This window comes from Abrus precatorius, unplaced genomic scaffold (genome assembly GCF_003935025.1).
Source record: "Abrus precatorius isolate BTA unplaced genomic scaffold, Abrus_2018 Scaffold7, whole genome shotgun sequence".
Taxonomy (NCBI): Eukaryota; Viridiplantae; Streptophyta; class Magnoliopsida; order Fabales; family Fabaceae; genus Abrus; species Abrus precatorius.
Window position 1 is genome coordinate 24059767 of NW_020874417.1, and position 23689 is coordinate 24083455.

At 34.1% G+C, this 23689-nt stretch overlaps 1 protein-coding gene and 3 non-coding genes across 4 annotated transcripts; 3 read left to right on the plus strand and 1 right to left on the minus strand.

The window, feature by feature from the left end:
* The first annotated feature begins 201 nt into the window (after nucleotides 1-201).
* LOC113873977 lies at nucleotides 202-360 on the plus strand. The gene has a single exon (XR_003506041.1). It is a non-coding gene; the product is annotated as a U1 spliceosomal RNA (small nuclear RNA).
* An 11457-nt stretch (nucleotides 361-11817) lies between these two features.
* Nucleotides 11818-14480, plus strand: LOC113871650. Its single transcript, XM_027508749.1, has 4 exons — nucleotides 11818-13013; nucleotides 13122-13421; nucleotides 13581-13755; nucleotides 14388-14480. The coding sequence occupies exons 1-4, from the start codon at nucleotides 11818-11820 to the stop codon at nucleotides 14478-14480; spliced, it is 1764 nt and encodes a 587-aa protein (XP_027364550.1).
* LOC113873942 lies at nucleotides 11866-11972 on the minus strand. The gene has a single exon (XR_003506007.1). It is a non-coding gene; the product is annotated as a small nucleolar RNA R71 (small nucleolar RNA).
* A 7323-nt stretch (nucleotides 14481-21803) lies between the features above and the next one.
* LOC113873995 lies at nucleotides 21804-21910 on the plus strand. The gene has a single exon (XR_003506057.1). It is a non-coding gene; the product is annotated as a small nucleolar RNA R71 (small nucleolar RNA).
* Nucleotides 21911-23689: the final 1779 nt, after the last annotated feature.

Consider the following 23689-nt stretch of genomic DNA (forward strand, 5'->3'; position numbering starts at 1 on the left):
TAATTTCGAGGCAAAGAAATTATTGATGTGAGTAGAGCTTTTTTTACAACAAATTAAACCCCTTCTTAAAGGCTTGTAGTCAGTTTAGTGGTACTGTATTTTGCATTTTGAAAAAAAAAATGTCATCCCACATCGATTGCGTTGTTGTAGGAGACAGTGGAACACAACAGATAAAATGAAAAGTAAAAGTAAATGTTAAATGTACATACTTGGACGGGGTCAACGAGTGATCAAGTAGGCTCATGACCTAGGTCAACGACTTTCATTGCACATTCGAAGGTGCGTTTGCCTAACATCTCCTGAGCGGAGCATGTACGTCAAAATTTGTGGTAGAGGGCACTGTGCTCGCGCAGTCCCTGTTAAATCATTTAAAATCTTTAATGTTAAGATTATTGCGGTAAGTAAATAATTTCCAATTCTTAAATTATTGTTCTATTCGAGATCAGGTAGATAAAATTTAAATTAAAGAGAATAAAATGATAAAATTAATTTTAATTTATAAACTTAAACTTTTTTTAATTTAAGAAAGATTGTTGTTATTTGTGTTTTGTTTTTATTTTTAATTTTGGCATGTTAGATTATACCAAATATAAGAGTGAATTTAAAAGCTTATTTTTTTATAAGTGTAATTTATTGTGGATTTATTAAATTCTCAATCAATAAAAGCAAAATCACTTATTTTATGTATTACTTCGTAGAAACTGACTTCATGCTTGAAATCTGATATTGTTAGAGCAACAATAACGCTGATATCGTATTCTTATCTCATTGTAAATAACAATAATAATAAAAAAAAACCCAGAAGAATAGCTCACTTTTTTTTAATTATTTACACAAGGAATGGTTCTTACACATGAATTTACATTTTATGAAATCAATGGGCGGGTTTGGGTCAAAATAGAACAAATCGGTCGTCACTTATGTAGTAAAAGTTAGGTCTGATTTTGCACAAATGTTAGGCTTGGTTTGGGTGGATTCAGATAAAACGGCTCAACTCAGGTTAGGTGCATTTTTTAAGCCAAATGAAAATTTTAGGCTACAACTAAATAATGGTAATATTCTCAATATGTTTAAATACTGTCTAAGTTATTTTGACTTTTTTATTAAAATTTTATGTTGAAAAAAGTGTGAAACTAATATTTAAAATTAAATTTATAAAATTGTTATGCAAACAGATATACCGTGAGTAATTTTTTTGTTCTAATGTTTGTAACTTGTCTAAATTTCTAATGCATACAATCTATCCAAAGTGTCAATAATCACATATTCAATTTATCTAAATTTTTAACTTATTTGGTTATTAACCATTATATAATATATATATATATATATATATATATATGTATATAACACAAAAAATTAAAACAAACAGAACAATAAATAGATAATATAAAAATCACTAACTCAAATGAGAAATGATGTTTATGTTCTATTTGACACATTGAGATCTAAAATAAATTCAATTATTTCATAATTTTTAATCTTGTATGTAAAGAATATCAATACATGTTACCATAAATTAATTTTTAATGGATATGAATAAAAAGAAAAAGAAAATAAATCACCTATAAAAGATACTAGTAAATTGAAATTAACAAGACATGAGTTAGGTGTTAGATGACTACTAGTTTGTCATAAAACAAAAATGAATAATGAGTCAATTGTTAAAAAAAAACTTAAGCCATAAAAATTAAAATGTAATAAAATAGATAGATTAGTTAAAACCTAACCAAAAAGGGAAGTGAATTATGTGCTAAAAAAAAAAAAAAGTCATTTCATATCAACACTTCCAGTATGCTATGGTTATGATGTAGTTGTTGGTGCAACTATAGAGATATAGTTATTGCTCTAGATACAAATACTAGTCCTTCCCCTCCCTCTAAATTGCTTTTATATTGATTTTCTCCCTCTTATTTTTTGGTAAGATTTAGAAAAATAAAAAAGATAAATATGTGATGCAATTAGTATTTTAACAAAAAGTAGGAATAAGGCAAATACATTAAATAAAAAGAGAGTAAAAATGATATATGTAACATCCTAATTTTTACTCCTTCTATGTTCATGTGTGTTAGTACGATTTTATCTGTTTCAAAAGTAATGAATGTATTTTACAAAATTTCAAGATTTTGGTTAAAGAAGTTTTGAGATAAAAATATTTATTTCGTTAAAATAATTCGTCTTTAAATGCATGTTTGATATATTTTTGAAAGATGAAATTTTCTAATACTTTGAAATATATACAATTCCTTAAGTATAATTGATTTCCAAATTTCTTACACCAACAAAGGTGGTGTAGTGGTGTATAGGTTAGTCTTACCCTAGACTTGGAGGACCTAGGTTCAAAACTTAGAAAATTTTATTTTTCAGATTTTTAAATATGTGAAATGACCATAATGCCTTGCATGCAAAACATAGGTGGCAATTCCACCTTCTTGCTTATGGACATGCATAATGTAGGTGGCAAAACCAAGTTATGCATTCTTTTCCCTTTCTGTAAGCTATCTCTCTCACACTCTTCGTTTTTCTCATCCCTGCCACCTTTCCTCTTCATTTTTCAACAACTTTGGGCTGGAAACCACCACCCTTCTACATCCAAAAACCTTGAACACTTTCCCTTCATGTTTGGAGCTTTCTGCATCTAGCCACTGTGTATGTCAATTTTGACCATCTGAATGTATTTTTTTTAGCCTAACCTCTGCATATTTAGATTGTGCAGTGAAATGTTTTTTCAAATGCAATTGGTTTTACTCAAAACGGACATCAAAATCACAAGTTATAGTGAAAATTGTGAGATATGTCCTTGTTCTATGTTTTTAGTGCTTCAGCAGCAAAGGAAACTATTTCTCTCATTTTTGTTCTCTTCAAACCTAACATGTAATGCCCCTATGTATTCATTGCATAATTACCTTTCCAACAGTATATCTTGAGCTCAAATCCAACATCGTTTGCTCTCAATCGTGTAGAATATGTGAACACCTTCATTTTTATGTTTTTTGCAAAAATAGTATAAATAAATAAATTTTACACCCTCTATACAGAGTTGTTTCAACCCAAAAAGTTGATTTTCATAAAATACATGAAAATAGCTTTCTAATGCATATTTTTACGTTAATTTTGGACTTAGTTTGAATACCTTATGAAATGAATTACAAAAATGGTGAAAAGTTGAAAAACCTGCATGAATAGCAATGAAGTTTGATTTTTCTACACTTTTCTATGCATGAAAACTTAATTTTTGAAAGTAGTTTTTGACCCTTAGGATCTTAGCTTTCTAAAAAAATTTATGGATCGTGATTTGGACTTTGTTTAAATCCATTACACTTAATTTTACAAACATTGTGCAAATTTGAAGTTTTCTTGTTTTCTGCAATAAGTGCATGACCATTTCTGAATTTTTAAAAATACTAGCTCTTGGCCATTTTGGCTCAAAGGATTCTGATAGACTTCTCTCTGAATGAGAAATGCAACGAACTAAGAAACTGCAAATTTTGACACCGGGAAGTCCAAGAAAAAGAACTTGCGGACTATCTCACTCACCAAGGTAAGGGGGAGGAGGTATTTCTAGTAAACAATAAGAAAGGAAATAAATCAAAGAGGGTTGGTCTCTTAACTCTGAGGTCTAGAACACATGTATTAGGAGATATGTGGTGTTTGAATTATGTGTTGACATTTTTGAATATTTACTTGAGACTTTTAATGTTTTAAAATATAATTATGAGTATATTTTGATTTTGACGAATCTCGATCTTTGGTTGAGAATTATTTTACACTTAATGTTTGAGTAAATATTATTTTGTGAAAATTATGAATTATTTTAAGTGAACAATTTACTCAAAGCTTGTCAAAAATAAAAAATCAATGAAACAAAATGCTTTATTGAAATGCCCAATATGAGTATGTATACCTGGTGTATTTGAACAAGTTATCTTGTGTGTTGTACTCTTTAAAAATATATGGTTTGGTGCATATGTTGATTGTGTAAAGCACCAAAAGTATGCATATAGGCATATGCAGGCTGAGTGAACACCATTTGTGAACTTAAGTCCTTTGAGAGTGGGAAATGCGTGATGATACGCTAAGATAAAATTGGTATGTAAGTATATGCGCACTAAAGAGTTTGGCCATGGTTTCAGCTTCGACCTTGAGTTCAGTAATTAAATTTAATGACTAAAAGTAAACCTTTGTGAAAACTTTGTTTTCTTTCTTTTTGAAAGTAAATGGGTAGTGTAACTCTAGCCGGGTAATGATTGGAACTCAAGGAAAGAGATGAAGCTAGTGAGCTCGGAACACTTAGAGAAAGTGCGTTGAGGCACGAGTATAAGTACTTGCCAATTCTCTATATATATGGTTCTGAATAGTTGATTAACGTGAAATCTTAAATTTGGCCAGTGCCTATGTGCGTGATTAAGGGAGTGAAACTTCAAAAGTGTGCATGACTATTTAGAAGGAAAATGTGTGTGAATTCTCACTCCCTTGTGAAGGAAGTCATGAGGTTATTTTATAATTATTGTTAGTGAAAGATAGGGAGGACCTTAACGTCTAGGAGATTTAATGGAATTGGGTGACTTACCAATAACTCTATGGGTGTCCTAGGCCTCGAAACTCTGACTGGGATTCTCTATGCAATGCTCCTTTATCTTGACTTTCTCCTGAGGCTTATCTTGTTGGTCGAGCTAGATCAATCGGTAGAGGTTCGAGTCCCCACCATACATGCGAAATGTAGGCTGGCTAGTAAAACTTTCAACAACTTCTGAACAATAGGATTGTTATGGATCCAGAGTCGCATAAGCATCAAAATGAGATTTTGCCAAACCAAGAGTTATCATTTGCATTAATCATGCATCATGTAATTAGACTTGTATTTTGTTAGATTGTAAAAGTTACAATGGTATTAATGTGATATATGCTCGTACTTACTTTGTTTTGTTTCTTTTCTGAAGGATACTTACTTGAAAATATATCTCACTCCTTCTTTTCTTTGTTGAATTATGTTGTGGTGTTGGACTTTTTTTTAGTATTCACAGATCTTGAGGATGACCTCTCTTCATCTTATTCCCCACATTGAGCTCAATTTGAGAAGAATCCTTTAGATACTGAGGCAATAGAGAAGAACCCTTCCAAGGAGTCATGACTGCTAAACAGTCATTCTTTTTGTTGTTCGCTGCTAGAAGACTCCACTTGTTGTATAGTGGATAATTCAATACTTTATATTTTATTTTGGTAGCTTAGGTGTAATGTACTTTGTCTTGGTACTCTAATAGTCGTGGATTGTGTTTTAAGATTCTTGGATAATTTGTGATTACTTTGGATAATTACAGGATTATTTATATGACCAATTTATATTATCAGTTATCTTTTGTTTTTAGTTGGATGGAATCAAATAGGCAGGAAATTGGTTCTTCAATGCATGCAGGTAATGAATGTGAACTCTGTGGGTTCGTCCCCTAAGAAAGTTCTAGTTGAAGTGATAAATCACATGTGGTATTTCTTATTATTAGTAATTGGCTCATGAGCAGGTGAAAAAGATTGGAAATCTAAACGCATATATATGTGTATAAGTGTAAAAGGGATGTTGAAAATTTGCCTTGGATGTGTGATGATGGTGTTTTGTGTGTAATGAGTATGAATATATGTACATATGTGTATGTTGTGGATGTGTGTATATATATATATGTGTGTGTGTGTGTGTATGCATGACTAGATAAGGCTGAAATGGGCTAAGTGCCTAAATGTAGGGCATGATATTGGGCTGTTCTCGCGAGAGGGCCCTGGGAGAAAGGACCAGAACTGTTGTCGTCTCGCTGGAGCGAGAGACGTCTCACTGTAGCAACAAAACGACAATTTGGGGTGCATTTCTGGGTGCAGTCTCACTGTAGCGAAAGGGCCTCGTTGTAGCGAGATTCTGCAAAAACTAGAGTGCAATTTTCTCTGATTTTTTCGCTGTAGCGAGAGGGCATGTCGCTACAACGACCTCGCTGTAGAGAGAGTGTCGCGACTAGAAAAGGATTTAAAGAGGGTTAGGGTTCGGGGAGAGTTATTTCTCCCTCTCCCTTCAATCCTCTCATTCTCCAAAGCCCTATTTCACCGATTAATTGCCTGTAAAGCTGTTCGAGAGCTTAATTGAAGGTTAAATTCGTGTGGGGAATGCTTGGAGGTGAGTTTTAATGGTTAGGGTTCTATTTCTCATCCCTAATTCTCTATTTCTCAGTTTCTTGGGGTTCTCATGGAGTTCTTCCATGCGTTTTAGGCCGCAATCTGTGTAGGGAGCACATCCGTGGTCGAATCCAAGTGTAGGCCTTCAATCTAAGGTAAAGGGGGAACTCTATTATACTCTTTTGTGCATGAATTGTTGTTATTTTGCTTAATATTGTGTTGTGGCTGAGTTAGTGGGTAGGAAATTGCTGAGAAATGTAATGTGGACCATGTGTCGTGATGTGTGAACATTATATGTGTTGACCCGAACTTGATGAATGTGGATTGTTTGTAAATATGGTGTAATATAGATGAATATTGGCTATGTGCCGTGTAATGTAAAATGAAGGTGAGCCTAGTGCCGTGTTTGAATGCAATGTGGGCTGTGTGCCGTGTGTAAGCATGATTATTGCATGCGTGAATAAAATATGTGTGAATGAGTGTGTTAGCGCCGTTGTAATGTGCTGTGAATGGTTCAACGATACACTAGGGGTGTGGGAGATGAGGACAGTGGAAATACCTTGGGGAAGAGGAAGTGGTGGTGACACCGACTGTGGAACGGGTGCACCACGGGCCACACACTCTCTTCCTGACTAGATCTCTGACCATTACCTTTGTTGAGCGACCTGTGACTGCCCACGTGGTATCCGTGAGGCGGAGGTAACCGGCGACCATCATGGTGTAAATCTGTGATCACAGTGCTGCAGTAAATGTGACTGGCGTGCATATGTATGGATTTATGAATTATACTTATGGATGTGAAATGCTGCTGGTGATTGTGTTTGTTTAATGTATTGGAATGTTCTGGAGTGAGACTCTACATTTATTGTGTGTTTTTAGGTAGTGTAGAGTACTCACCCTTACATTCATTTTTCAGGTAATCAAGACGATCAGTACCGAGCTCAGTGAAGGGACGAATAGACTGCTATAGGACTTAGAATTTATTTTGAAAACCTTGTAATTGAACTAGTCTTGTAGCAATAATTTGATATTAACTTGTAATCCTTCACTTATTTCGAAATCTTTTATGAAAATTTGGTTATTCAATTTGCGAAATTATTATTTAATTGAAGTTAAATTTAAGGTGTTACAATTCCATAGCCATATTATTTGTTGAGACATTATCAATAGTGATTGGAGAGACATTCTCAAGTCCCTAATCTTGTAAAATTTCTTTGACATGATTCCTACCTACCCTAATGTTTCAACATTATGATTTTCAACTACAAAAAGTGTGATTACCCTTTTACGATACTTTAAATCATTGTTAATATTATGAGTTGTGAGCATAACAAACTCTTTCTTACAATAGAAATACCCAAAAACATAAAATTGTTCCACAAAATTTAAGTTAATTCCTACTTTTATCTTAGTAAATCATTCTCACATAGTCTATCATATGTATGGTTGATGAACGAAAGATTTGTCGCGAATCCTCATCAAAATATAAACAGAAATTAATGTAATACTAGGGTGCTAACCTAGATCGTCTCCCATGAATCATTGGATGAGTAACCAAATATGAAACATATGGTGTGCAGTGTATTCAAAAAGCAAGTAAACAAGGAGGTTTTGTGATTTCAAGATCAATGTAAAAAGTAAGAAACAAAATTATAAAGTTCAATCAATAAAAAGTGGTAATCCCTAGTTCATTTATGTAGATTCTATCCCTATTCCTCTCAAGATTTAATACTCTTCCTCTCCTTCCAGAATTAGGTTAATTTAACAAACAAAAATCAACTTTATATTTCCATACGAATTAAGCAATTAAATGAACTCCAATCTCTCATCTCAAGATTACGCAACCTTAGAAATAAACCTAGAATTAAGCAATTCAAGTTTAGAATCTAATTAAAAGAAATTAGGGTTAATTAAGTAATGTCTCCCTCATTCAACCATTAATTCAATTCAAGAGATTAGGAAGAAGAAATTCATGAAAAAAAAGGAATTATATTAACATTCAAAACCTAGGAATTCAAGAATCCATATGAACTCACTAGAGATTACAAGAAAATTACCCCTCCATAAGGATGAGTGTCACAATTACAAAATGAAAGTGAAGAGAAATCAATAACATCAATGCAAAAATCAAAGAGAAGTAAGGAGAAAATAGAAATCAAACCCTAGGTTGGACCCTTGGCTATCACCTAAGGCCACCCTAGGCTCTCCCAATAGTATCCTAAAACCCTAAAAAATCTAAAGGAAAAGGTTTTGTAAAAGTTCTCTCACCCTAAATGGTAAAAATCTATATATAGAAAGGTTGATGCCTTCAGAGTAGTTACTCTCGTTCACGACAGTAAACACTCTCGAGCATAGTAATTACTATCGTTTACAAGAGCAACTAAGCGCGAGCATAGTGATTACTATTGTTTACAAGAGTAAACACGTGCAGGTCTGGGTGAAATTGGCTTTCTCTCGAGTGTTCACTATGGAACCAGAGTGTCTACGCGTAGGTCATCTAGCAAACTAGGGTCTTTGTAGTGTCCACTATCACTCTGAAAGTGATCACTTTGGTCTGCCCTCTGGATCTAGCTTGCTGTAGTGTCCACTTTCACTTTTGAAAGTGATCACTTTCAACTCAAAAATTCTCAAAGGCTAAAAATTCATGGAATAAGCCTAGAAATTCCTGCACAATTATTCAAATGATCAAAATTGCAAATTATATCTATGTAATTCAATGTAAATTAACCAAAAATTAAGAAACCTATGATATTTGACCAAAATAATGTTTTTATGTTATTTACACTTCATAAGTCTACTTTTTCTATTAAGGAACACTAAAATGACAAGTAAAAATCCAATAAAATGTGGATTGATCAATGGTTCAAGCAAACACCCTTTCAAGATACAAAAAACTTGTCAAACTTTAACTCATTAATACATCTCATACCACATTAGCTCGCAAGATAAATGTTAAATCATTAACAAGTATCATACTAATTTAGTAAAATCTCAAAGAATTACACATCCAAGATCTCTAATATAGAACCTATGAGGTTCTAAGTGTGAGTAGAAATCTCCTTATGTAAACATGATCCGACTGATATAACTGTGTTTCTAAGCATAGTAATCATGCTAACAAAATGTTTCCATAGTCCTCATGTACACTTATGCCCCTAGACGTAACATCTAAAATTTGAAAAACAAAAATAAACAAGAGGTTGAGATTTTTCAAATGTTCATAAAATAGTTAGGATTTGAAAGAAAGGAAATAATACATAGATGGAAATCTAAAATTGAATTAGTCAACATCATATAAAAAATGATATTTATAAGCACACATATCATACTTCTTTGATTCAAGACCATGATGCATGGAACTTATGTATATGTTAACTCTTGGTTTGGCCTAAAATCATTTATCATACTTATGCAACTCTGAGATCCATTTCTCATCTTCAGAAGTTGTTGACAGTTTCACTAGCTAGCCAAATATTTATATCATTGTAGGGACTTGAACCTCTAACCATTGCAACTAGCTCCATTATCAAAATATGTCTCAAGAGTAAGTACGGATGAAAAAGCATCACAAAGAGACTCACAATCAGAGCCATATGTCAAGGTCATTCATAGAACTTTGTGTGAATCTCAAACTCTAAGTATCCCCTATGTCATCGTAGCACCCCTCTCGCATCACATCCTAATACAGTAATTTCTTTTTCACAAAGGAGAGACATTGATAAATGCTTTCTATACTTGATCCTACATTGTAATTCATGAATGATAATTGAGAGTTTTAAGCTATTCATTGAGAAAATTTACTATTATTAATTTCATTTTATTCATATTTCAGAAAAAAAAAGATCTTAAAAGATATTGGGAATTGAAACACACAAAGAACTAGAGATATACATGGGCAAGTACACGCCCGTTTATATGAGCGTGTATCTCACTAGTCGCGTCAATTGAAGTGTATCATCAAAATCAGAGATGTACACGGTCAAAATACATGGGCGTGTACTTTTCAACAAAGCTATGAAGTACAATTTTTAGAGACCAAAGATGTACACAGCCAAAGTACATGGCCGTGTACTTTTCAAGAAAGCTGTGAAGTGCAATTTTTAGAGTCCAAAGATGTACACGGCCAAAGTACACATGGCCGTGTACTTTTAACGTGCGTCAGAATTTAAATTTCTACAAGAAGATGAGCCCTTGGGCCACTCATATAAAAGGGAACTTGGCATAGAAACCTAGGGGACACGGTTTTGAGGAGAAAAAAAAGACTCAGAGACGGGTGGAGGAAGGGATCAAGCACTTTTATTCATCTCTTTTGTAATTTTAGTTTGAAGATGTTTAGGTTCTAATTTTCCTTTGAGTATCTAGACGTAATGAATCCTAATTGACCAAATTTTCTGGAATTCTTCTAATGCTATTTCATGTTCTTTTCTCTTGAGTTTAATTGAGTAGTATCAATTGTCTTCCATCTTGTTTTCTTGTTTGAATTTGAGTAAAATTCTTACATTAAATTAACATTGCTCAATTAAAAGGACTTGAATGTATTTCTAGAGATAGAAAGACTTAGGATTAACCCTAATTATGGAATTCATAATGAACTTAATGCAACCTAAGGGTATTAATTAAGGAAGAGATTCCGATTGATCAACCGAGGGTTAGGAATCATTATCCTTAAGAAAGATATTGATTTAATTCAGAATTTCCTGCAGCGATAAGGGTTTGGAACTAAGTAGTTGAAGAAGAATTTTAGTTATTTGGACACTTAGGAGGATTTATAGTCTAGATACTCGCCTTTTCCCCTTGAATACCTTTAGTCATACTTTTCTATAATTTATTATCATAAGAAATCTGTTCCTTTTAATTTATTATTCTTCTATTTTTAGTAATTTTATCAACAAAAATTTATTTCTCATATTCATTAACAATTACGTAATTAAGGAAGTAATTCTTAATAACAGTCCCTGTGGATATGATACTTGGTACTCTATTTTTCATAATATTACTCTGACAACGGGTACACTTGCCTAGTAATCGGTTTTTACACACCAAGTTTTTGGCGCCGTTGTCGGGTACTAGTTATTTAGGATTTCTTTGATTACGTCTTTATTAATTTTCTTTATTTGTTTAATCTTAAATTAATTTTTCTATTTTTTATTATTATTATTATTATTTGCCTTTATTATTTTTAAGAAGCTGATTTTTCTGGTGCATGACCAGAACCCTATTATATTATTCGAACTTGACCTAGAGATAGAGAGAAGTTTGCAAAAAATTTGGAAAGAGAGACGACTGCTAGTACAGAAGCAAAACACACAAAACCACATGGAAGGAATGGCGAACAATGAAGATCAACCAAGGACCATGTCCGATTATGCTCGTCTATCATTAACTGGAACAAAATCTAGTATTGTCCGTCCGGATGTGCAGGGAAATTTTGAAATAAAGCCCAATGTTATTTAGATGGTTCAGCAATTTGTGCAATTTGATGGGTTGTAAGACGAAGACCCCAATGCTCACATTACAAATTTTCTAGAAATTTGTGATACTTTCAAGATCAATGGAGCTACTGATGATGCAATCTGCTTGAGGCTATTCCCATTTTCTCTCAGGAGCAGAGCAAAGCAGTGGTTGAATTCTCTCCCATGAGGATCTATCACTTCATAGGAGGCTATGGCAGAAAAACTCTTAGCGAAATATTTTCCTCCCGCTAAAACTGCCAAGATGAGGAATGATATCTCTTCCTTCTACCAGTTGGAGACAGAGATGTTATACGATACGTGGGAGAGGTTTAAGGAATTGCTGCGGAAGTGCCCACATCATAGGATTCCTAACTGGCTTCAAGTGCAAACCTTCTATAATGGGTTAAACTCAGCCACAAGACAAATGATAGATGCTGCAGCTAGGGGCACTTTGAATAGCAAGACACCAGGGGCTGCACAAAAACTGTTTGAAGAAATGGCAATGAACAACTATCAATGGAGCTCCACTCGATCCAAACCTTCGAAATCTGCTGAAATTTATAGTCTTGATGCAGTAACATCCTTGGCAATGCAAGTTGAAGCCTTAGGGAAGAAAATTTATGGTTTATCTGTTAACCATCCAGTTGCTCCGATGATGAGATGTGATATTTGTGGAGGAGGCCACCCTAATCATGAGTGTCGAGCTACTCAAGAAGAACATGCCAATGTGATAGGAAATAGACCACCGTACCAAAATTATAATGGCATGAATAACCCAGACTATAGGAACTATGCAAACCCATCATGGAACAACAACCAACAGCCAACGCGAAACAACACACCCTCACGATATCAACAAGCCCCACATCAACTACCACCCCTAGTTGAAAAGAAGTCAAACCTTGAGGAGTTGATGACCAAATTCATTCAATTTTCAGAATCTCGGTTCCAATCTACCGAGACAGCACTAAGAAATCAACAAGCCTCTATCCATAATCTAGAAATTCAGTTGGTTCAAATTTCTAGACTTCTCTCAGAAAGACCCCAAGGAAGCTTGCCTGGCAATACTGAGACTAATCCTAGGGAGCAGGTTAATGCAGTAACATTAAAGAGTGGCAGAACATTACAAGAGAAGGGGAAGCAAGAAACAAAAAAAGATGCAGTTGAAGAGGAGGATAAATGTCAAGAGGAGATTGTGGAAAAGCCCCCTGTAGTGAAAGAATTCATACCCCCACTTCCCTACCCAGCAAGATTGAAGAAAGACAAGGATGATGAACAATTTGGTAAATTTCTATCCTTATTTCGTCAACTTCATATTAATTTACCGTTTATTGATGCCTTGGCACAGATGCCCAAGTACGCCAAATTTCTGAAGGATCTACTGTCCAACAAGAAGAAATTGGAGGAGTTGGCCATAGTAACTCTGAATGAAGAATGCTCAGCAATTCTTCAAAACAAGATGCCCAAAAAATTAAAGGATCTAGGGAGTTTTACTCTTCCTTGTCTCATTGGTAGATTGATAGTTGATAGGGCTTTAGCTGATTTAGGTGCTAGCATTAATTTGATGCCATATTCTGTTTTTAAGAAATTAGGTTTGGGAGAACGTAGGTTAACTAGAATGAGTATTCAACTAGCTGATAGGTCAATTAAATATCCTAGGGGTATCATCCAGTATGTGCTTGTAAAAGTGGACAAATTTATTTTTCCTGTTGATTTTGTGATTCTTGATATGGACGAGGACACTGATGTCCCCTTGATCTTAGGTCATCCATTTTTAGCTACTGCAGGGGCTATAATTTATGTGAGGGATGGAAAGTTAATTTTGAGAGTTAGAGATGAAAAAGTCACTTTCAAAATTCCTGATGTGATGAAAAAGTCTTTGAAACAAGATGATTCTTGCTACTTTATTAATGTAATTGATGATTATGTTTCTGATTGTGCACATGAATTTTTTATTTCAAACCCATTGAAAAGAAGCTTAGTTCACGAAGGAGGAAACGATGGTATGAGCTTGCTAACTCAAGAACAGTGGTGTCATTTAGAAGCTACTAAGCCATTATGGAGAAAGATGAACTTTGAAGTTTTGGAGTGGAAATCAAAGAAGCAACCCAACCCATCCATTAATGAACCACCAGATGAAAAATTGAAGGTCTACCATCATAAAAAAAATCAAGGGAGGTAAACTATTTCAAAAAGCTGATATAGTAGTACTGTTGTACAACTCTTGCCTCGAATTATTCCCACTAAACTCAAATCTCGTTGCTCTGGACCGTTTACTGTGCATAAGGTATTTCCTTGTGGTATAATTAAATTAACTCATCCAGAAAAAGGAAATTTTAAGGTGAATGAACATAGGCTAAAACTGTACTAGGGGGGTCAATTGCAAACTTTTGCAAATGAGGAGTTTAAACTCCTCCATGTTAAATGTTGAATTACATTGAATAGTTTAGGTTAGGTAGGTTTAGTTTATTTTAATTTAGTTATATATTTGCTCATTTATTTATATTTTGAATAAGTGTCCTCGCCCACAGCATGAACCCTATCTCCTTCTGACCACTTTCTTAGTATAGATGATGAAGACTCAGATGATGCTAGTGCAGCAGTTTAGTCTGCAATTAGGATAGTCTTAGTTGTTGAATTTTTTTACTTATGTTATATTTAGGATTTAAATTGCTTTTGTCTGTTTATTGCTTCTGTTTCTTTATAGCATTACTTTGATTGTTCTACTCCTCTTGTCATTCTAAACTTAGTTAAATCTCCTTATAAATCATTTTTAATCAGGTTTCCTCTCCACTTGAATCCCAGATTAGCTTTGCTTCCCACGACTCTTTGCTTATTTATTTACTTTTCAGGGAAGTTTCAGTTGCACTTTAATTTTTATATTTGATTGAGGACAATGCAAATCTTACAATGTGGGGTGGATAATTATAGATGTTTGAACTGAATTGTTGTTTTATTCTCGAGCAATATTGAGTCAATTTTACTGTTGCATTAGAGATGATATTCCTGAAAATATAATAAATAAATAAACATCACATGCAGTTATTCTGATTATTCGAATTGTGTTTTTAATTGTTTCTCGATTGAAGTATCATTAGACTTTTCTGAATTGAGGACCTTGAATCTATGCCAAATTGTTTAAAAATGTTTGAAATTAATAAAACCAGGAAAATCTAAAAAAAATTAGGGCTCTGCTCAAAAATAAAAAAAGAGCATGCCATAGAAGCATATCTAGTTGAATGTGAATTGCAGGCAATATCCGAATACCACATCCTAGAACCCCAAAATTGTTTGAGGTACCGATGTGGAAAGAAAGGGGTGGAATTTCTATTAATACCTTGTGCTAACTGGGATGGAGCATAAAATGCACCCTGTTAGTCGATCATGGCTCAAAGTGAAGAGAATTAAACAACACCTTGTGGAAGGATTCAAAGTTTTGAATTGAATTTTAAGAGCTAATGGTAGAGAGGTCCTTATTCAGTTCTGTCTAAAGTTACAAAGGTTGAGAGCAAAAAGAAGGCATAATTTGATGTTTAAGAATTACTGTCCCTCTAAAAATTTGAAAAATAAAATAAAAATAACAATAATAAAAAATTCAGGAATTTGATTCTTTGTTGTCAAGGGTAAAATTGATCCATTTCTTTGCTTGGGGACAAGCAATCGTTCAAGTTCGGGGGAAATTGATAAATGTTTTCTATACTTGATCCTACATTGTAATTCATGAATGATAATTGAGAGTTTTAAGCTATTCATTGAGAAAATTTACTATTATTAATTTCATTTTATTCATATTTCAAAAAAGAAAAGCTTAAAAGATATTGGGAATTGAAACACACAAAGAACCAGAGATATACATGGGCAATTATACGCCCGTGTATATAAGCGTGTATCTCATTGGTCGCATTAATTGAAGTGTATCATCAAAACCAGAGATGTACATGGTGAAAGTACATGGCCGTGTACTTTTCAAGAAAGCTGTGAGGTACAATTTTTAGAGACCAGAGATGTACACGGCCAAAGTACATGGCCGTGTACTTTTAACGTGCGTCAGAATTTAAATTTCTGTGAGAAGATGAGTCCTTGGGCCACTCATATAAAAGGGAACTTGGCACAGAAACCTAGAGGACACGATTTTGAGGAGAAAAAAGACTCAAAGACGGCTGGAGGAAGGGATCAAGCACTTTTATTCATCTCTTTTGTAATTTTAGTTTGAAGATGTTTAGGTTCTAATTTTCCTTTGAGTATCTAGACGTAATGAATCCTAATTGACCAAATTTTCTGGAATTCTTCTAATGCTATTTCATGTTCTTTTCTCTTGGGTTTAATTGAGTAGTATAAATTGTCTTCCATCTTGTTTTCTTGTTTAAATTTGAGTAAAATTCTTGCATTAAATTAACATTGCTCAATTAAAAGGACTTGAATGTATTTCTAGAGATAGAAAGATGTAAGCTTTTTGTATTAGGATTAACCCTAATTATGAAATTCATAATGAACTTAATGCAACCTAGGGGTATTAATTAAGGAAGAGATTCTGATTGATCAACCGAGGGTTAGGAATCATTATCCTTGAGAAAGGTATTGATTTAATTCAGAATTTCCTGCGGCAATAAGGGTTTGGAACTAAGTAGTTGAAGAAGAATTTTAGTTATTTGGACACTTGAGAGGATTTATAGTCTAGATACTCGCCTTTTCCCCTTGAATACCTTTAGTCATACTTTTCTATAATTTATTATCATAATAAATCTGTTCCTTTTAATTTATTATTCTTCTATTTTTAGTAATTTTATCAACAAAAATTTATTTCTCATATTCATTAACAATTGCGTAATTAAGGAAGTAATTCTTAATAACAGTCTCTGTGGATACGACACTTGGTACGCTATTTTTTATAATATTACTTTGACAATGGGTACACTTGCCCAGTAATCGGTTTTTACACACCAGACATCCACATCCATTGCTATCTGAATTGTTTGTTTCTCTTTGTAATTCAATCTTTATATTGCACACACAGGCACTACTTCATTTCAAGATCAATATCTAATTTCATTTTTCATCACACACACAAATGTTGGCTTAACTTCATAATTAACATCCTATATTCAACTATTTAAATAATTTTTATAAGAGATTGACATATACACATACCAATGCTTACAAGCACATCTACTAAGGGTCCCTAGCTTTCTCACTTTCCATGATTTTCTAACTTTACCCCCTAGATTGTGTATTACTCACCATTCAAAAGATGTTAGATTTTTACAAACATTTACTTTTATTAACTTAGTTATTAAGATGTAATTATGAATTCAAAGTTCGAGGCAAGTAAGAGGCTAGACTTAATATTGTAAATATACTTACTGTTTGAAGGACAAGTGTATCCATCGAGAAGTAATAAAGGGTACTTAAATTAAGTTCCCGGATTATCGTCCCACAAGGATTGATTTTCAATTACTAAGAATTTTCTCATTCAATTGTTTAAGCTTCAAAGATACAAAATAAATTAAAAAACAAGAATTTGTAAAATCAATTATAAAACTAAAAGCAAGGAATACAATGCACGTCGTGGTTAAACTTATCGGAGAGGAACCTAGGGCATATGGGTTTTTTCATTCAATCATTTATGTTATTTTTCTGTTTAACTTTAAATCCGATTTCCTTGTGATTACCAATCCTTCATACGAATACTATTAATACCCAATGGTCATGTAATATTAATATTCTTCTCTAAATTAACATCCCCAATGGTCATGCAAGACATAAATACAAGAAAGCTTTAGGAGCTTACGAACTTGTTAATTTAATAACGATTAGAAGAGAAAGATTGGTTTGGTCCACCTAATCCTTTGTCTCGTTTTACCCTATAGATCTATTAATTAACCGAGGTATGGTCGTATGACGATATAATGAATTAAGATTAAGAAAGAAATGCAATAGGATAAAATCTAATCACAAAGCGGAAATCAAATTTAGATTCAAATATCAAAATTCCATAAATTCATGAACAATAGTTCCTATAACCCTATCCATGGACTTAGTTACTCATGCTAAAGAAAAGAACTAAAACAACCATAAACAAAGTTATAATAAAAAAAATAGCAAACTAGAGTATGAGATGTGTTTCTGGTCTTCAAGTATGATCACTTGAAGCTCCAAGTCTCGCCAAGCATGTGCCAAGGATCGTGTGTAAGAGAAACGAGATCAAATGTATTTTAGAGCCAAAGTCAAGATGTCAAAACGGTCCCTCTACAATGCCTGAGATCTTCCCTTTTATAAGATTTAAAAACCCTAAAAACTATTCATAATTGGGCTTCCCATAGATGGCGCGGCAGTGCAAGGCCTTAAGCACGACCGTGCATGGGCTCAAAGTACCCCCGTGCTTATTAAATGGGTCTGGGCATGCTGACTACTGCGAAACTCTAATCTTCCATCAATTTGGGCCTAGAATGCACTCAAAATCTACTTGCGGCCTCTTTATACCAAACTGCATAATTAATATATAAATTAGTGTAAAACCTAAATAAAATAAGGGTCAAATATGAATATATGGGCTACAAAAGAGGGCCTAATTATAGACTTATCAACTCTCCCATACTTATTTGTTTGCTTGTCCTCAAGCAAAGTGCTGGTTAAAAGTAACATAATAACTTAAAACATAATACCATACAAGAAACCTAAGATGAGGAGATAAAAAGAGCAACAAGAGTAATATCACTGAGCATAAGCAATCAAAAGGATTCCCAATTAGAATCTTATATTTCCATACTTTTCACTCAAAAATCAAACTAAGGTACTCTACTTTTCTCTCTCACTAAGGGACAAAATAAGATATCACTCAATTCTCCTAAAGAAGAGTGTACTACCATAGTCTTGACTATGAACCAACTCTCCACTAAATAAATTAAATGCAGTAAAAATCGTGAGGTCTTTTTAGGTTATAATGTGCCAAGGGGTTATAATAATTAAGGTGAGACAAATGAAAGAAAGGGGATATACAAAGGGGTAATAAATTATAAAAATTATAAACATCCCCTAAGTTTACAAATGAAGCTCCTGGAGTAATTTTTATATTCTTGAATATAAACAATATCTTTACTCCTTTCTCCTTCAATCATATATAACCCTTTTTCATTTCTTTTTTTTTTTTTCATTTTCTTTTTCATATTCTTTCTTTCTTTTTGCACATGAGAGATATAGAGGAGAATTTAACAAACAATTCAATAACTCAATTGCTCCATTCATAAACTCAAGGTCATCAAAACATTTTATAAATTTAATGCAAGGGACCAAGAAAATCAATAAAGCTCAAAGTGGACAACTAGTTGTATCTCAAACGTGGTGAAGGCCAAGAATAAAAATCCTATTATGCCTCAACCATATTAAAAACATGCAATTAAAAAGAGGAGTCTTAAGTCGGTTCCAAGTCAAGTTCTAGAGCACAAATCATAAGGAGATAATCACACAAAACAATGAGGAAAGGGGTATAATTAATTAAATTAAGATAAAAATTCTCTTTAAGGCTCAATACTCACATCTGTGGGTTAAAATTTAATGTAGAGCATAAAAGTAAGGAAGTTAGCTAATTATTAGTTTTCAAATAAAAGTATAATGCCAATAATAATCACTTAACATGCTCTTCTATCTAGATACTTTTCAAATTTAATGTAGAAAAATTAGGTTCCATGAGGGAAAAATTTTTAAATTATCATAAAAAATAGAATAGATACTTTACTCAAGAACATGCAATAACAATCATATAATTAGGAACTACTCCTCCATACTTAAAGTAAAACATTATCCTCAATGTTTGAAAGCAATCAAATTAAAAGCATGCAAAGAGGGCAATTGAATAAAAAGGAAAGAGATTCCCTAATAATTCTTGGCGCGACGGCTTCAGATGAGGGAGTACAGCCATGCTGAAATCTTGAGCACGCCTATGCTTATGATGTAAAGCTTTCTCTTATAACTGCGATTGAATGCACGGCCGTGTGTGGATTGAGCATGGGCGTGCTTCCAAATCAGAGCTCAAAAGTGTGGGAACAATCAACTCTGTTCTTGCAAACTTTCAATATGCTTATTCTTTATTCTAAAAATAAAATAATGATAGCAAAATTAAAATAAACAAAAAGAAATAAAATTTAAATAAAGTAAAAGACACAAGTTACTTCCTGGGAGCGCTTGTTTAACGTCACAAGCCTGACGTTCCTATTAAATCATGGTCGGAAGAAGGCATAAGTCCCAGAGGTGACTCCCTTGATATGCAATTGTCTCCCCAGTAGCTTTGCATCCCTAACACCTATTACATCAGGAAAATTATTCATAAGATGGAGATTAGAATAAAGAGAAGAAAATTTAAGCATCGAATTAGGAGGCTTATTAATGGATGGTTTAAGCTTTTTTTTTGTCTTTTCTTCTTATATTGCTTCCTCCTTGGCCTTCTTCTTATGGTTCCATGCTTCATATAAATTGGAGGAGGAGAAGCAACATCTATAGTGCTCACAAAGTGACAAAACTCTTGGCTAAAAGGGTACTTGAAAGAATTGAAAACTTGAAATATGACTTCCTTATCATCTAGCCTCAGTATGAGTTTCCCTTCTTGTACGTCTATGATGGCCCTAGTAGTGGCCAAGAACGGTCTCCCTAGTATGATGGGGACATCATCATCTTCCTCCATGTCAAGTACCACAAAGTCAACAGGAAATATAAACTCTCCAACTTTTACAAGTACGTTCTCCATTATGCCTTTGGGGTATGTGATCGACCTATCTGCCAGCTGAAGTGACATGGAGGTCGGCTTAAGTTTATGCATTCCAAGCTTTCTAAAAACAGAATAAGGCATAAGATTAATACTTGCTCCTAAATCACATAAAGCCTTATCAATATGTGTTTTTCCAATTGTGCAAGGAATAGTAAAACTCCTTGGGTCCTTAAGCTTAGGTGGAAGCTTTTTAAGGACTATAGTTGAGCACTCCTGGGTGAGCTTCACAGTTTTATGTGCTCTTAGTTTTCTTTTATTGGTCAAAATCTCCTTTAAAAATTTAGCATATTTGGGCATTTTGGAGATAGCATCAATGAAAGGCATATTGATGTGAACTTTTCCCAATAAGTCTAAGAACTTGTGGAACTCTTCATCATAAGGAGGGTGACCTTGCAGCCGCTATGGGAAAGGTATCTTAGGCTCATAGGGGCTTAGTTGAACAAGAGGCTCTTCCTTCTTTTCTTTTTCAGGCTCCTCGCTTGAAGCATGGTCTTGCTCATAGTGATGCACGGTCGTGCTTTGATCACTGTCATGGGCGTGCTTATATAAGCATGAGCAAGCTTCAATTTCAGCAGGGGCGTGCTCATCAATAAGCACAGGCGTGCATGTAGAATTAGCATGGGTGTGCTTCTCAACAAGCATGGGCGTGCATGTGCCTCTGTTCTGTGATTCTTGTAATTTCTTTCCACTTCTAAGGGTGATGGCATTGCATTACTCCCTTGGATTAGGTTAAGACTGAGATGGCAGTGTTCCTATTATTCTTTGACTCAAAAGGTTCGTAATTTGCTCCAATTGTGCACTCATCTTAGAATAGTTGGCTTGTATTTCATATTTGACCTCTGTGAACCTCTTATCAATTCTCTCAATATGTTGGTCTAACTTGGATTCAAGCTCTGTCATCCTCTTATCAGAGTAATACACATATTGCATCATCTGTTCTTGAAAGTTAGACTGAGATCTAAGAGCTTTTTTTTCCTTCAGGTCTTACTCCCTGACCTTGCATATGAGGAGGGCGATAAACACTTGAATTTTGACTTTCGAAGCCATTACCCCAAGAGTTAGGAGGATTACTCCTCCACCCTGAACTATGATTGCCTATGAAATTTGTCTCCTCTTGCTTAGATTCTGGGTTTGCAGGAGCTCTTACAGGTTGGTCTTGAGCCTTCATTAAAGATTCTAGTTGCTTTGCAAGGGCTTCCATTTGGTTCATTAGTGGGCTGCTGCTCTCTGCTTGGTAGACTGGAGCGGTCTCTTTCCTCTTGATGTCATAAGAGTTAGCGGTGTGCCACTGAAAGCTAGAAGATGTCATCTCATCTATCAGCTTGTATGCATCATTTGGATCTTTTCTTATGAGGGACCCTCATACTGCGGTATCAATTGTAGCCCTGGTGGTGATTGATAGGCCATTGTAAAAAATTTGTACCTGTCTCCACGTCAAAAAATCATGATGAGGGCATCTCCTCAAAAGCTCTCCAAATCGCTCTCATGCTTCGAATAAGGATTCTGCTTCATGTTGTTGGAAGCAACATATCTTCGTCATAAGCTTAGAGGACCTTGATGGAGGAACGTACTTTCCCAAGAATTGTTGAGTGAGATCCTCCCAAATTCTAATGAAGTTGGCTGGGAGTGAGGAAAACCATGCATTCACCTTTTCAGATACCGAGAATGGAAAAAGACGGAGTCGAATAGCATTGTTTGAGACTCCATTGTATTTTATGGTATCTGTCAATTGGAGAAACTTTGTCAGATGTAAATTGGGGTCTGCATTAGGCATGTCTCCAAACTGTATAGAGTTCTAGACAATGGTTATGAGTGCTGGTTTCAATTCAAAATTATTTGCCTCCACACTAGGGGCTGCGATGCTTCCAGGGGTGCCTCTAGCAGTGGGTGTCATGTAATCTTGAATTGATCTCATTCCCTCTGTCATTCTTTGCTCTCTCACTTCTTTTCTTTGTCTACGCGCTGTTCTCTCAATCTCCGAATCAAATAAACAAGTTGTAGAGCACTTAAAACGAGTGAGCATACATTAAAAGAAATTGTGAAATTAAAAAAATTAAAAAAAAATAAATACAAAAATTATAAAAAAAATTAACAATAAACAAAAAAAATAAAAAATAAAACACAAATTGCTTAAATCAATTAAATTTAAGATTTTCTTAATATTGAAAAAGCAATCCTCAGCAACGGCGTCAAAAACTTGTTCGAAGGGCAAGTGTATCCATCGAGAAGTAATAAAGGGTTCTTAAATTAAGTTCCCAAATTATCGTCCCATAAGGATTGATTTTAAATTACTAAGAATTTTCTAATTCAATTGTTTAAGCTTCAAAGTTACAAAATTCATTAAAAAACAAGAATTTATAAAATTAATTATAAAACTAAAAGCAAGGAATAGAATGCACGTCGTGGTTAAACTTATCGGAGAGGAACCTAAGGCATATGAGTTTTTTCATTCAATCATTTATGTTATTTTTCTGTTTAACTCTAAATCTGATTTCCTTGTGATTACCAATCATTCATACGAATACTATTAATACTCAATGGTCATGCAATATTAATATTCTTTTCTCTAAATTAATATCCCCAATGGTCATGCAAGACATAAATATAAGAAAGCTTTAGGAGCTTACGAACTTGTTAATTTAATAACGATTAAAAGAGAAAGATTAGTTTGGTCCACCTAATTCTTTGTCTCGTTTTACCCTATAGATCTATTAATTAACCGAGGTACGGTCGTCTGACGATATAATGAATTAAGATTAAGAAAGAAGCGCAATAGGATAAAATCTAATCATAAAGCGGAAATCAAATTTAGATTCAAATATAAAAATTCCATAAATTCATGAACAATAGTTCTTATAGCCCTAGCTATGGACTTAGTTACTCATGCTAAAGAAAAGAACTAAAACAATCATAAACAAAGCCATAATCAAAAGAAATAGCAAACTAGAGTATGAGATGTGTTCCCGGTCTTCAAGTATGATCGCTTGAAGCTCTAAGTCTCGCCAAGCATGTGCCAAGGATCCTGTGTAAGAGAGACGAGATCAGATGTATTCTAGAGCCAAAGCCAAGATATCAAAACGGTCCCTCTACAATGCATGAGATCTTCCCTTTTATAGGATTTGAAAACCCTAAAAACTCTTCATAATTGGGCTTCCCACAGATGAGCACGGTCGTGCAAGGCCTTAAGCACGACCGTGCATGGGCTCAAAGCACCCCGTGCTCATTGAATGGGTCTGGGCATACTGACTGTTGTGAAGTTCTAATCTTTCATCAATTTGGGCCCAGAATGCACCCAAAATCTACTTGCAGCCTCTTTATACTAAAC